The 15,222-nt window shown below is 38.5% G+C and overlaps 1 protein-coding gene across 1 annotated transcript in view; it reads left to right on the top strand.

Annotated features, from left to right (window-relative positions):
- Positions 1-13,571, top strand: part of LOC149298891 (neurotrypsin-like) — a 29,711-nt gene extending 16,140 nt beyond the window's left edge. Inside the window, exons 5-17 of the mRNA XM_089486755.1 lie at positions 2,198-2,440; positions 2,848-2,986; positions 3,277-3,449; positions 4,426-4,573; positions 6,050-6,228; positions 6,358-6,499; positions 6,927-7,129; positions 8,199-8,340; positions 8,838-9,043; positions 9,585-9,663; positions 11,057-11,179; positions 12,251-12,525; positions 13,261-13,571. Coding sequence (XP_089342881.1) covers positions 2,198-2,440; positions 2,848-2,986; positions 3,277-3,449; positions 4,426-4,573; positions 6,050-6,228; positions 6,358-6,499; positions 6,927-7,129; positions 8,199-8,340; positions 8,838-9,043; positions 9,585-9,663; positions 11,057-11,179; positions 12,251-12,525; positions 13,261-13,571 — 2,363 coding nt within the window. The remainder of the gene's footprint in view (positions 1-2,197; positions 2,441-2,847; positions 2,987-3,276; positions 3,450-4,425; positions 4,574-6,049; positions 6,229-6,357; positions 6,500-6,926; positions 7,130-8,198; positions 8,341-8,837; positions 9,044-9,584; positions 9,664-11,056; positions 11,180-12,250; positions 12,526-13,260) is intronic.
- Positions 13,572-15,222: the final 1,651 nt, after the last annotated feature.

The following is a 15,222-nucleotide window of genomic DNA, read 5'->3' as shown; positions in this document are numbered from 1 at the left end:
TTCTTTTCTTCATACTTTGTACCTGTTTTTATTTGCTTTAACATAAATCAATTATAACCAGCTAAAATAGTAAAGAAACAAACTCCCTGACCTTATGTTATCAGAAAACAAATTGCTAGTTACAAAGACAGTGAGAGCATCCCCTCTGCTACATAGCCGAGGGTAGGTTGCCCTATTGGACAATCAGGCTCTCCGCAGTGTCCCTCTTCTCCATGAGGAGATTAAAGATTTACATTATGGAGGTGTATGTCTGGCTGGCAAAACCCCATTAGCTCTTCTTCTCCCATATCGCTTGTGACATGATGTCATGTTCCTCGTTCAGAACAGAGGACAAGCAGCTTGGAGTAGGACCTGAGATGACTGGGGGAGTTTTCATGGGTCAAGCCTAGAGCAGGAACCATGGTATAATGAGCCAGTCAGCACGGATTGTTAGGATGACTCCACATTTACCAAAAGTTCAAGATTCCTCTAATTGTTGATCTAGAAGAAGACAAAATATTATGGTCCAGCTAAGAAGAATAACTACATATGGCGTTATTGGTCTCAAGGAAGATCATTTTTAGTGGTCCATTGTTCTTAATCAGCCCTACAATATCATGATTAAACTATTTCAATTGGGATGCCACATCTAATTAAAAGGAGCATGAGAAGTATTTAGAAATAGCAGAATTAGAGTTTCTACATGATTAAATAGAAGTCAGGATTAAGTAATTTCTGCAGACTGTGAAGAACATACAGGTCAATTAATTCTCTGCTTTGAATCATAATTACAGTGAAATTTTAATTTAAGCATTAAATGTTAAACTCTTAGTACTGAAGTACCCAGTGGTTATTCTCTTTAGTTGGCAACAACTTCAGATGCGGTGTTGCAGATGCTGTACATTTTACATAACAAACATAAAGCCCTTATAAAGTCATGTATAGAAATAATAATAATAATAATAATAATAATAATAATGTTACCACAATTGTCTCTTGGCCTTGTTTGCCAGAAATTACATTGTTTCATTTCCTTCTAGCTCACTTCAAGGCAGGTCAATAGAAACGTATAATACATTGGTTTATAGCCACCAGGACGTGGAAATCTCTAGAGGCCCCCTTTATATCAGATATCATTTTTGTGCTAGAAAACCATAGGAATATAAAATTGGCGAATCACATTTTATCTAATAAAATGATGATGTAGGAGAAAGCATGAAATATCTGGCTAAATTGTTACTTATATGATGAAATGTCTCCCAAGGCATTTTATTTTTTTCACTTGTAAATACCATATAATAATAGTCTTTCTTAAATTTTATAAGATTTGTAAAGTATATCTAACATTATTAAAAAATTTAATTGATGAAAATGTGCACAATGAACTTTATTTTTTATACATTTTTATTATTGAATAAAGGTATATCATTAAAAAAAAAAAAAAAGTTAAATAAATAATAATAATCGGGGAGATGTCAAAAGAAAATAATTCTTATTATAGGCCAACCCTAAGACACTATGTAAGTATTAGAAGTTCTCCTTGCAGTAAGTACAATGGCCATTTGCAGGTTGCAAATGCAAATTAATGCAATCCCAAACATCTTTGTTTTTTAACCATTCCCTGACCCTAACAAGGTTTGTAAGGGTCAGGGAATGGTTAAAAAAAAGATGTTTGGGATTGCATTAATTTTAACATAAGCCACCTTAGCCAAGAAGGATGATATATATCACGGATGTACAGATCTTGAACGCCAGAATGAATTAAAGGAAAATATTTATTGCAAACAGAGAGTGGACAAAATAAAATGCTTTCCCAATATGGAAGTGTTTAAAGAATGATTGTGTTGCCAATTAACACGAGTTCAAAGTTTCTAACTTCCAAACTTCTAGATGGAGAAGTTTGGATAAGGACATAAAGTATTTTTATGATACAACTTTTTGATTCCTTAGAGACAATATCTGTAAGAAAAAAGAAACTTGTTTTTTTTTAATGTGATGATGCCTCCAAGTGGCAATAATGCTAACAAGAAGTTTCATGCAAATAGGTTCATTTGCAGGCTAGAGTTTGTATCTTTTTAATATCTATTTGCTGCTAGAGACCCAAACAATATCATAACAAGGAGGAAGAGCATGCATGATTATACATTTATAGCCTTTTGCATCGATTGTTGGGTAGTTCAGGTAAAAATTATATTTTGTATATACTTTGTGATTCTAGGTTACAATCTTTGTTCTGAAGGAGTGTCTTCTCTGGGGTACTACAATGGTTCCATCTCAGTGACCGAGTCTGGAGAAGACTGCCTAAAGTGGTCAGAGTTCCCTGATTATGTACAGCAGTACCCAGGTCAAGGGCTTGGGGACCACAACCACTGCAGGAATCCCGATGGAGGAGTTACACCCTGGTGCTTTTATCGGCAAAATTCCGGCTCTATCAGCTGGGCTCACTGCGACTGCAGCCAGGGTATGAAGGGCACCGGCAGGCATGGGAAAATGATAGCAAGCATGCAGTTTCCTAGAATAACAAAGTTAATTCTGCCTGGGTGCTCCTTAAAAACAATAATCTTAGCATTTTTATTGACAACCCAGGGTAATGTTTCATTTGCCATAATGTTTTCCCATTGGTTAAAGGGAGGATTAACAATGCTGTAAAAGTGTTAGTAGGTGCAGAGAGAAATAGGGGTAATGTGATAAATGATAAGCGATGTGCCACATGCTGTTTTCTGTAACAAGTGCATAGAAAAGGTCAAACAGTAGGGTACCACAGTTAGGTGTTTTTACTGTATTTAATATCCCAACTTTTTAGATTGTAACGTGCTACTAAATTGATAATAAAAATAACTTAGTAAACGCGGCTTTCGTTCCCCGTAGGTGCTCTTCGGCTTGTACGTAGTCATTCTGGTAACGCAGATGAAGTGAATCTGTACTTACATGGGCTCTGGGGAACTATCTGTGCAGATCACTGGACACACTGGGATGCTAGTGTGGTCTGCAGGCAGCTTGGTATAAGGTTAGTATCTCTTAGTGTTCTCCTAGCTACCGGCTCCCTGACATATTCCTCCCACAAGCATTACATGTCCCAGCAAAAGTTTCTCCAGCAAACAGTAAATTCGAGAATCCTTGAAAGTTGTTTTACAACACTTTGCCAAATGACCTCTACAAATTACTTATTTAAAGAAACAAAGGTGAGTCAAATGTATGTATAACAAAATAACATTACACATCTAAACATGCTCTTCCCAACTTCTTGTGTATTGGTGTGTTGGATGATATATGTTTATTACATTTGCACTTATCCAGTGAAATTGGCACTGCCAAGAAGAGTATTGGTTCACTGATGACCAAGGTTCACCTCCATGCAGCCAACTGCAGAGGGGATGAGAAAGCTTTGCTGCACTGCACTTACACCCCAGCATACAGCAAAGAATGCATGTACGGGTCAATCGCCGCCGTTACCTGCTCTCCTCCTGAAGGTAATTCCTTAGCACATACTTCCAACCGAAAATTACATATATTCTTGGGGAAGGTTCTTATGTTTCTCCTACTGTAGAAAACAAAACAACAAAAAATAATGTTCCACTGAATTGGAATTATGTTTCCATAGAATTGTCAGCATTTTTCGTTGGTGGCACACACAGAACAAATTCCTCTCAAAGGGACACTCCAACCATCATTTGCACTTTAATACATATGGTGGCTAAGGGGTCCTCTTTAAATTACCATTTTGCCCCCTTGCAAATGAGAATCCCCATATGCACCTGCCTCTTTTTCGTTCCCAGCTCTTCAGCTTCCAGGTTGCCAAAGCTCATAAGCACTATACTCACCACCAGCCAGCACTGGATCGCACAACACAGTATGTGTGGAAGGCGCTCCCATTGATCTCTTTGGGAATAATTTCCTGACATCAATTGGATGTGGTGCAAAAAATAGGACCACAGAAGAGGCTGTACACTGAAGCCCTCGAGTACATAATACATATGAGTGTACTTACAAAGTCCTTTAATATGCATCATTGGTGTGCTCGAAGGGACACTAGAGTCTCCCTCTAAACTGCCCAAGGTGGTATTTATGACTTTTGCTCTTGGCTTACTATGATATAGGTAATGGCTTTTTACGAACAACTTGCTATGATGTAGGTTATGACTTTTGCTCTTGGCTTACTATGATATAGGTTATGACTTTTGCTCTTGGCTTACTATGATGTAGGTTATGACCTTTTGCATCTGGATTATTCTGGGATATTATTTTCTGATCTCTTTACAGTTGCTGAGATAATGTTTAATGTTAATGCACACGTTAAGCATATCTTATACTAAGACTGCTAACCTTCACAAGTTACACTTCAGCTACGCGGACCATTAGTCTGCACTCTGTATAGACTGATTCATTTAAAAAAACAAGTAGGCATTCCTGCTCATAAAGTCTTCATTTTCCTTCTCTGAAGAGCAGGTTTGAAGCCCCCTATCAGGCTAGTGGGAGGAAAAGAACCCTTTGAGGGCCGTGTGGAGGTTTTCCACGATGGGCGATGGGGAACCATTTGCGATGACCACTGGGATGACAAAGATGCTGAGGTTGTCTGTAGACAGTTAGGATTCAGGTAAGATTTTGTTTGTGGAACATGACCAATATTTATCTATCACTCCATATTGTGATAAAATGTGTCAGTTTACCATTAACACAATCTCAAAAAAGCCTCAAAAAGAGGCTAAAAAGTGCAGACATAACACAGTAAATTAGGCATGTGGCATGCGCATAAAAAAATAAACATCTCAATATCTCAATAAATATCTATATGTGTGTATAATAGCATTCGAAACCTGCATGACAGCAGATCGGCTCTTAGATTAGCCAGCGCCAGGTACAGGTTTTTGGTTTTTTAATACTTCAGGCATGAATTGGTTAAAGATCACATCATAGATCCTACACTGTGAACTTTGAGCCTAACATTACACAATAGAGCTCCAATATGAACACACAGCAAACTATATTATTCATGCAATCCCATGCTATAGTAACAAAATCTGTTTGCCTGCTATAAAGGTCATGAGTCACAGTTTCTCTCACAGTATCCTCTGTTATTCCCTCTTCTCTATGATAAACTCCAGCTGGGAATTTCTCATCTAGTGTGTGTAAAATGAATAGGTCTGTTCAAGATACTTGCCCAGAAGTGTGTTAACTCAGCTGTAGTCAATACAACCCACACCTTTCAAGAGCTGAACACATTTACTGCTTGGGTTAGTCATGCAAAAGGCATTTGATAGAAATACAAAGGTAATAAAAGGGAATTAACACAAACATTTCAAATATCAGTACTGTAAATATTTGGACTCTAGTGGACCTGTTACTACGAGGCAGGATAGGCTCTTTGTAAAGAGTACTGAAAACCAACTATACATTTTTTTATTATTATTCTTTGTGTATCTCTGATTTTTATAAGTTCTTAAAAAATAGAATACTAATTTAGGTTACGTACTAGTCAAAATATACCGAGTGGCTTAGTAAGTTAAGTCATCAAAGATGGGCCTTTTATCTCTTTTTTATGGCCTGAATGCACCCCTGACCCCTTGACTATGTACAACCCAACCTGAGATTTGCTTACTACTCTGAACATGTGTACGACTTGTTGAGTAGAACTATGTGGCCCATTGGCATATGAGGCATTACTGAGTTCATTGGCAAGTGCACAGCTGTAGTGGGCATCAGGAATTTCCTCATGGTCACATTCAGAATTGGATCCTCTTTGAAGTCAATGTGTTCTCAGGTCAGCTGTGGAAATGTGAATTTGCCCTGTGATTCCTGCTGGAGATGCACAAAGGATGCCCTTTATTTTGGCTTTTTATCTCTGCCAATGGGCAACTCCAGGTTTTCAAGAGTCTTTAGTGAATAAACAGCTCAGGAAAAGTGAACAGGCTAAATAAAGTGTCAGAGTCTAGATTGAAGCAGAAAAGGCTTCACTTTATGGAACAAAAATTACGGTATGTAGCATTCATAGAAAAGGTGTCTCTCAGCCAGTTTTACAGTTACGAACCTTTAATTCCATTAAATAAAAACTGAATTGATTGGGTCTTTTCAGTGGAAAGCCGAAGGCCATGGTCTGGGCTCATTATGGTCAAGGGTCTGGGCCTATACTGCTGGATGAAGTGGAGTGCCTAGGAGATGAGCAGTCACTGGACCTGTGCCAGAAAAATGAGTGGGAGCATCACAACTGTGACCACATTGAGGACGCTGGTGTATCCTGCGATCCCTACACAGGTGAGTAAGACACTGTTGTAGGTGAGAATAATGTAGTTTTAAGTAATAAATGAATTACCCTTGGTGAAACGTAGTTTAATATTACATAAAGTGGATATTACATTTCATTTATGTATTGTATGATTTCAGATGGCTCAGTAAGATTATCTGGAGGAAGAAATGCTGGTGAAGGGAGGGTGCAAGTATACTACAAAGGAGACTGGGGGTCAGTGTGTGATGACGGATGGACAGAATTCAATACCCAGGTAGTCTGCAGGCAACTGGGATTCAGGTTTGTTACAAGAGACTATTTCCTGATTTATTTAGTTGCATAGGTAAAGCTTTAGGAAAAGCCCTAAGGGCAAATTACATTTTTAGTATAGTGAATACTCTGCACTTTTTATACTCTTAATAAGTCACTGCTGAAAACATAGGAACCAAAAACACAAAAAATGGAAACAATGCGTCCGTACCTCAGTTACCATCAAGAATGAAGAAGTTTGAGTGGAGCCACTCAAATCCACTCAGCGGGCTTTAGAAGGGTTAATACTCGGAGGATGTAACTGTTCTTTTAGAATTGACCAATTAAAACAATGTCTCAAACATGTTTAGGACCTTAATTATTTGTTCTAATATAGTTCTAATGTTAATTTGATTTATGGAAGACAAAGAGTAACGAGTATATGTTAACACGCATCTTAAATATTTCATCCCTGCAGTGGTCCTTCTAGTCTGGCATCAAAAGGAGAATTTGGTCCTGGAGAAGGATTCATATTTCTGGATGATGTTGCCTGCACTGGTGTGGAGCACTCTGTTTTACAATGTTCCCACAGTAACTGGGGTCAGCATGACTGCTCACATTCTGAAGATGTTGGGGTGAAATGTTCAAATGACAGCAATGATATCCTGAACGTGCCTTTTGGTAATGTATCTGGACTTTGTGCCACAGCAGTTATTGGAATCACACCGTGTAAGAATCAGGAAATCAGATGTCAATAGTGTTTAATTCAACAATAATACTTTTAGCCAAAAGAAGGATGGAGTTCACATCATTGATAAAATTCATGCTTTATTTTTGAAATCTATAGAAACATTGATTGGACCTTATTTTTTTTTTTATTTCTGATAGCCTGGATATGTCCAATGCATGTTTAAATTCATGCAACTCATTGTATTAGTGGTTCAACTTATCTTTCATCCTCTCAGTAAAGTAAAACCTCCTTGTGTTAAACCTAAACCTTTGACCCTCTATTTTTAAATTATTACCGCAAATTCTCTCTTCTGAAATAAACTTCCATCCTGTACTTTGCCAAATGTCATAAAATGTTTCCATCACACCCCTCTCTATTCTCTCCTGATAAAGTTTTATCCTGGAAACCTCTCACCATTTTAGTAAACCTTCTCTGAACTCCAGAACTGTACACAATGCTCTAGGTGAGATCTGATCTGTGTTCTGTAAAATGGTATTTCATTTTTATATATTCTGGGACATAAAGTAGTAGTACATACAGGGCCGGCCCAAGGCAAAATGCCGCCTGGGGCGAATTTTAAAATGCCGCCCCACCCCCTTTTTTTAAACTTCCTCTCCCTCCGTCCCTGCCGCCCCCCCCCCCTTGTACTTACCTTTCAGCAGTCCTGCGGCGAGTCTCCCTGTTCAGTCTCGGTGCCGGCTTGTAATGCTGAGCGCCGGAAATCTTCCGGCACTCAGCATTACAAGCCGGCACCGAGACCGAACAGGAAGACTCGCCGCAGAGGAGAGAGCGAGGGGCGCCGAGCGGGTACTGACAGCTTGGTAAGCGAAAACCACTCGGCGCCCCTTTCTCTCTCTTTCGCTTTTAAAAAAAAAAAAAAAGGGCTTGGGGCGGCAAAGTGCCGCCCCTTCAAAAGTGCCGCCTGGAGCGGTTGCCCCACTCGGCTCCATTGTCGGGCCAGCCCTGAGTACATATTTTGCACTGTGTGCTTCATATCAAAGTGACTATGATCATTTCCAGGAACCCCTATACGCCTGGTGGACGGGGAAAACACTAAAGAAGGTAGAGTGGAGGTTTTTCTCAATGGAGAATGGGGCAGCGTGTGTGACGATGGTTGGACAGACAATGATGCTGTTGTGGTTTGCAGGCAGCTTGGCCACAGGTGGAGTTATTTGTGTAAATGTATTGCCTGCTATTGAGCATGAACCATGTCTTTATAAAGAACTTCTTCCATGAACTAACCTGCGTTGTTATGCAGAAAACAATCTATATAAAAAAAGAATGTTACTGTATAAAGCGGTGTCATCAATATTACTACTTAATAAAGTTAACGCAAAGTTATTATTATTATTTATTGTTTTATATAGCACCTGGCTCATAACATATACATTATACATTATTTACTCAATTTTTTTTATCAGTCCGTATTGTATTCTTTGTAGATACAAGTATAGGTATAAGTATAATGTTTTTATATTCATTTAGGTTTGTCATCAATCTGGGATTCATTGAGTCTTATACTTTAAATCTATTTGCAAGAAACACTACTAGTTTGCTAGAGTCTACAAGTAAAAAGCGCTGAATGCTATTTATTTATTTATTTCTTTACTAATTTTTTTCCCAAGTGTTAACTGGGACATTTTTCCATTTCTAATGCAGGGGACCTGCCAAAGCAAGAATAATGGCATATTTTGGTGAAGGAGAAGGACCGATTCACCTTGATAATGTGGAGTGCAGTGGAAAAGAAAACACATTAGCAGAATGCAGGAAACAGGACAGCGGAATCCATAACTGCTGGCACAATGAGGATGCTGGAGTCATCTGTGACTATGTAGAAAAGAAGATCACCCAAGAAAAGAATTCAGGTTTTCACACAGGGATACATTTTTGTAGATGAAGTGCCCAGACACATACCTGGGTACTCTCCGAGTTTGGCGTGGAGAACTCCGTGAGGAGCACTGCTTCTCTGGGTCAACACCCAAATCCTCTGGGTCGCGGGAGCAGGGTCTTGACTCCCCCGACCATTTCCCATTTAAATTGGGGTGTTTCCTGAAATGTCAGCAGATACGCCCATTGACGTCAGTGCGCGGTCCTGGCCGTGTCCCACAAGGGTAGGCTCCAGGTAGCTGGAGCCCAAAAGTTCCCAGGCATGCCAGAAACCAACAACTTGTGTTTTATGGTGTCCTTTATTTCCAGGGAAAAAAATCTGAAAAAAATTGATTGCATAACTATATAGATCTTTATGTAACAAAATTATAGGTTAGATTTCTATAAGTGAAGCTCCCATAAGGGAACTTTAATTGAAAAGAACTATATTATTAATTTAGAGGAATGAGTTTAATGAATACAATCGTTTTCTATTGTCAGCACAATTTTGATAGAGAAAATGTATTCCTTATTTCCCAGGTGGTATATCTGCTGTGTGTGGTATCAGTCCACTCATTCGTCGTAAGAAAAGAATTATAGGCGGATCCAAATCAATAAGGTACAGCTTTATGTCAGTGAGGGTTCTGTGTAAAAAGTAGACTTGGGAGCCAGCGGAAAGTTTGTGTTGTGACGAACTTGAGAACATTTTTGGAAATCTCATTTGTCCATCCTAGTTGCCATGGGAACCAGAAAGAAGAAGGTGAATTAAAATGCAGAGATTCTCCTTCTCTAAGTGTAATTAAAATGGCGGCCGCAGCTAGGAATGTTTCTTTCGGCCAATTTTGCATGGACGAAACAGCAAAATTCAGCACATAAAACGCATTTGCCATGCCATGTAATGCCATGGAACAGAACCATATCACACAAAGCGTCCTTGGCTGGACACTACTGAGTTCCAAATTGCCTCTGAAAGCAACATCAGCCAAGGAACTGTTTATCAGAAGCTTTATGAAATGGGTTTCTGTAGCCAAACAACTACAAGGCTGGAGTGGTGTAAAGTTCTACAATGAAATGTCTTCTTTGGATGAACTATGCTACACCATCTGGCAGTCCAGTGGACAACTCTGGGTTTGTCAGATGAACACTATCTGACTGGTGCATATTTTCAACTTTAAGGTTTGGAGGAGGAGAATATGTCATGATCCAACATTCTCACAAGTAAAATTCTGAATGCTCTTCTATGAGAGGAGCTACAAGTGAGTGAGTGAGTGAGTGAGTTTGGGCACTAATTTTAGATGACTAGGCTTGGCTCACAGTCAGTAAACCAATTTACACCATTGCTTTACGGACCTCACTTTTTTCGCGGGAGAGTTGTTATGCTGAAACAAGAAAGGGCCTTCTCTTTTTTGTACAAGGTGTACACAAACATTGCTCCACCAAGTGAGGTTAGCAAGCTTTGACTATTTCTGTCAGGCTGAGCCGAAAAATAATAATCAGAGAAAAGAACATTTTTTTCAAATCATAACTAACCCAACATGCTTTTCAATATGTTTAAGAACGTTGTCACAAGTAATGATTAGTAGCCAATGTGGTGAATGTTTTTTATGCTATTTCTTTTTTTGAACAAATAACAGTTGAACATCTGCAGCTTACTTGTCTCAATTCTAATAACTATATATATAAGAATGTTTTTCTAGTTTTATTTGATTAAAAAAAGTCAATAATGGTAAGTTTAATTTCAGTAGGTGGTACCCCTAAAAGTTTAAACTGTCTCTAAAAAGATATGTTGGTATATCCATTTGATATGGACAAGTTTTGTCCATGTCCACAATGTTAATATAAGTAAAATATAAACTCCTTTTGGTTTTCAAGATACTTCAAGACACCTGCTCATAGTCATAAACTGATTATGTATTGCTCCATATTGATTTTAATGTACGTAACTGAATAAAAACTGAGTTGTGGCAATCCAAATTACCAAAATGTATCTTTTCTGCTTTCTCTTGATTTAGGGGCAGTTGGCCATGGCAGGCATCTTTAAGACTGAAGGGATTCCCCAAAGAATCTCGTTTAATATGTGGAGCAACACTGATAAGTAACTGTTGGGTTCTAACAGCAGCTCACTGTTTTAAGAGGTTTGCAGAACATATACCATTACAACATGGGGGGTACACGTGTGTAATTGCATTCTCAATAAACATTGTTGCTGGAAACCCCACTAGAGAAAATAATATATTACCTCAATTTAGGTACCAGCTATTATGTGGATGGATATTAAGTGCAGAATGATATATTTAGAGATGTCCTGTAGTCTTGGTGTCCTGGACGTAGCGTTCAGTAGTGCTGCCTTGTATTGTCGAAGACCTTCTACACCACAAATATCAGATGACTATATTACCATTTTACAGTAGTGTTTGCATTATGGTAATATGGCACTTTATCCTTATGTGTTCATAAAACCCAGAGTTTTTGGAATTCTTCTTACAGACGTATTTGTATAATAATTGTAGGCCATTTATAGTTTTGGAAATCTACACTTTCTTTATTTGGGATGTATTAAATCTGTGTTCTTGATTATGTTAATAATAAGATGAGCTGGAAAAAGTTAAAAACTCAGATTTCCTGACCTTAAAAGGCTGTAGAACGCAAAATCCAATATGTAAGGATACTATGAAAAACTCTGGCTGATTTCACAATGCTTTATACAGGACCAGCCAAGCCTTTCCTGCCACAGAAGCTCATTGGGGTTGACCTTGCACATTTTATAGTAAAGTAAAAGTTGGAACTCAAATCTCCCTTTATTGGAAAAAAAAAACATAGAAAGAATATGCTCATTGTAATGCTAAACTGTACAATACGATATGTCTTCTACTGTGAGCTTAGGTCAAAACACCTGACACACCCCTGATGAAAATCATACAACATTCAAGTGGGTACATTGATTGGATTTACAAGACATTTTTATCCTTTTTAATAATTAAAATAAATTAAGTGAAGGAAAACTCAATTAACATGGAATCATCTGGTTACTAATTAAGTGTCAGACAATAGGATTGACTTCAGTCTTAAATGCAGGCAAAATATGGGTGGACTAGATTTCCCAAATGGCCCTTATCTTCCATCAAATTTTATGCTTCTATGTATACTTACAATCAAAAGATCTGTCCAGTGTTTATACATTTAAATTTGATTATTTTTGCTTACAGATTTGGTGAGTTGCCTCACCGCTACTCTGTCAGAGTAGGCGATTACCACACTGGTGTGGAAGATGAATTTGAACGAGAGCTCCCGGTACAGAAGATTGTAATTCAGAAGAGCTACCATTCAGGCAGCATCGATAATGATATTGCTCTGGTCAGAATGAAGGGTAAAGATGGGCAGTGTGTGGCTTTCACTTACCATGTTCTACCCATATGCCTCCCAGAGAAGAAGACCTCTCTGCATCAGAAAACATGCTTTATTTCTGGATGGGGAGACACAGGTATTGATGGCTATTTAGTATTTATGTATTTATCTGTCCGTTTATTGATAAGTTAGCTTTTGGAACAGAGGAACAAATGTGGTGCCAAGTTAGCAAACTAGTATTTACGTGGGTATTGCCCTTCTACCTGTTTGGATATTCCAGGATAGTCAAATATGAATACCCAGAAAGTTGCTAGCTGTAGCTTCTACCATCATGTGCCAGACGGTTTTTAAATAATGGGAGTTGTTGTTGAACAACAGCTGGAGAAATACATCTTATTCTCACATGGAACGATAATTCATTGATAGTTAGTGTGACGGACCCTGTAGAGACGGATGGTCTCTGCCGTCAATAGTTCCAGCGATCTCCTATGGGCCCCTCGGTATACTCCAGACTTCCAGTAACCACGATGAAGTGTCCCTTGCCCCCAAATCACAGACAGTCTTAGGCTTGAACAAGTAAGAATCTCCTTTATTGTACACCAACAACCAACACCAACTTTATACCTGAGACCATCTTGAAAAGAACAATACATAAATACATTAGCTTAAACACTTTAACTGGCACCAATCAGGAGACAGCTAGAACAGGGAGCAACCAATCACAGTGCAGGGGGTGTGGTCAGGGGCAGCCCACATCCCATTACCTTAGGGACCAATCAAAAGGGGAGCTACCCACCCTACCATATATGGATTTCCGGGGGTGTGGCTGTAGCAACCAATAAGGAAGGTTCTGTCTTCCCTTTTATTACAGGAACATCCTATTCCAGGACACTTTTACAGGGTGAAGTCTCAATTCTTTCCAGGGAGTCTTGTGTTTCCAGATATAAAGGCAAATTTACAAACCGTATGATCTGTGCCGGGAATCTTTCTGAAGATAAGCGGGTGGACAGTTGCCAGGGAGACAGTGGGGGTCCTCTCATGTGCCAAAGACCAAATGGACAATGGGTAATTCTAGGAATAACTTCTTGGGGTTATGGGTGTGGACGGAAAGGATATCCTGGCGTTTATACCAAAGTCAGTAAATTCATTCCTTGGATCAAGAAAGTGGCAAGACTGAAATGAAATGAGAAAACCATTTTAATATGCAAATGAACCATGGAAAATATTTTAAACATTATCATCAGGATTATTGGTGTGCAATCGCAGATCTCTTAAATGCCTTAAATTTTGTTTGTGAGCTGTATTTAAAACAAACCCTGTGGAACATCATGTAGAATGAGTGTTCAATGGCTGGACAACCAAGTTTTGCATTGAGTCGAGTGTCATTGACTACAGGCTTCACCACTGGTCAATGAGAGTTTGTCGTAAATAACAATGACAATTCCAGATTTAAAAAATGAAATCTTTGGAATATACCAGGCCCCAACAAAAGCTATGGCAGTGACATTGTTATGGAAATAACTAACATAGTGTTCTAGTTTACAACCATTTTTATTGATGCCATGCAGGGGAGGTAGACAGACAGATTATTTTTGGCCATCACTGCACACGGTCAACGTTTTGTGGATGCTATAGCAGGTAGAAAATTCATTATATGAGGGTTAATCGACTTGTACCTGTTTCACAGAGTTGTTTAATAAACCACAGTAGCTTCATGTTTGCAATATTATTACATCTTACGATGGAAAGAATTGAATTGTTGGCAAAGCATATAAGTATTACTGTGGTGTTACTGATAGGCCTTTGTGATTGTAATCATTAGCGCTGTATAATAGAGCTGTAATATCCAAAGAAGCAAGTCAATACATTATCTTGTATATGTTTATTTAAAATGAATCCTGGTGCAAGTGAAAAGTATTGACACTGAAAAGATTGCACACTTTATTTTCAAACCAGCAATGCTTGATTGTATTTCTGCCAGAGTTGGCTTCCTGGTGCTCTTCGCATTCTAGAAAGGCAATTGGGTCTGAAGATATGTTCCAGAGGAGGCCATCCAGAAAAAACCCTTCAAATTTAAAATGTCGTCAACGAGTCTGTATTCAGACATTTTTTCACATCTGAGTAACTTGAACGTCCAACAAAAATTGTTTTCTTGTGCATTTGGATTTATGTGGAACGATTCATTATTTTGTAGTCTCTACCTGGATGGATGCATGATTTTGCCAAATTATTCCAATGCTGAACCTGTGAGCTTTTTGTATAAAGATTTGGTATTATGTAAAAGAAAAGCAATACTGCAGAAATGGACTTCATCAAGTCATTGAGCCATCTTAATTAGAAATGGGCATCACTGTGAACTATGAGGATTGTACTTCAGTTAGGGCAGCGGTTCTCAACCTGTGGGTTGCGACCCCTTTGGGGGTCGACGACCCTTTCACAGGGGTCGCCTAAGACCATCGGAAAACACATATTTCACAATATATACCGTAATTACATAATTTTATGGTTGGGGGTCACCACAGCATGAGGAACTGTATTAAAGGGTCGCGGCATTAGGAAGGTTGAGAACCACTGAGTTAGGGCATGCCTTGATGTTTCAGATGAGCTTGTGTGTTTTAAACAAGATACAGTAGTAAAGCCTCATGATTATTTGTGTGTGTATATATATATATATATGCAGATTTGTATTGATTTGGGTAATTTGTCCTTCTAAGCATAAATACATTCATCTAAGTGCAATTAAACTTGATCACATTCTCCCATGATCACTAAATAAAAAAATACCATTGAATGCATCTGTTGTTTACTCTGCTGTCCTATCAAAATGTGATAT

The sequence above is a fragment of the Sceloporus occidentalis genome, unplaced genomic scaffold (assembly GCF_023333645.1).
Source record: "Sceloporus occidentalis isolate IW3139 unplaced genomic scaffold, rSceOcc1.0.p SCAF_30, whole genome shotgun sequence".
In the NCBI taxonomy this organism is placed as follows: domain Eukaryota; kingdom Metazoa; phylum Chordata; class Lepidosauria; order Squamata; family Phrynosomatidae; genus Sceloporus; species Sceloporus occidentalis.
Note: the sequence above shows the minus strand (reverse complement) of the source record. Positions and strands in the feature narration are given on the sequence as shown.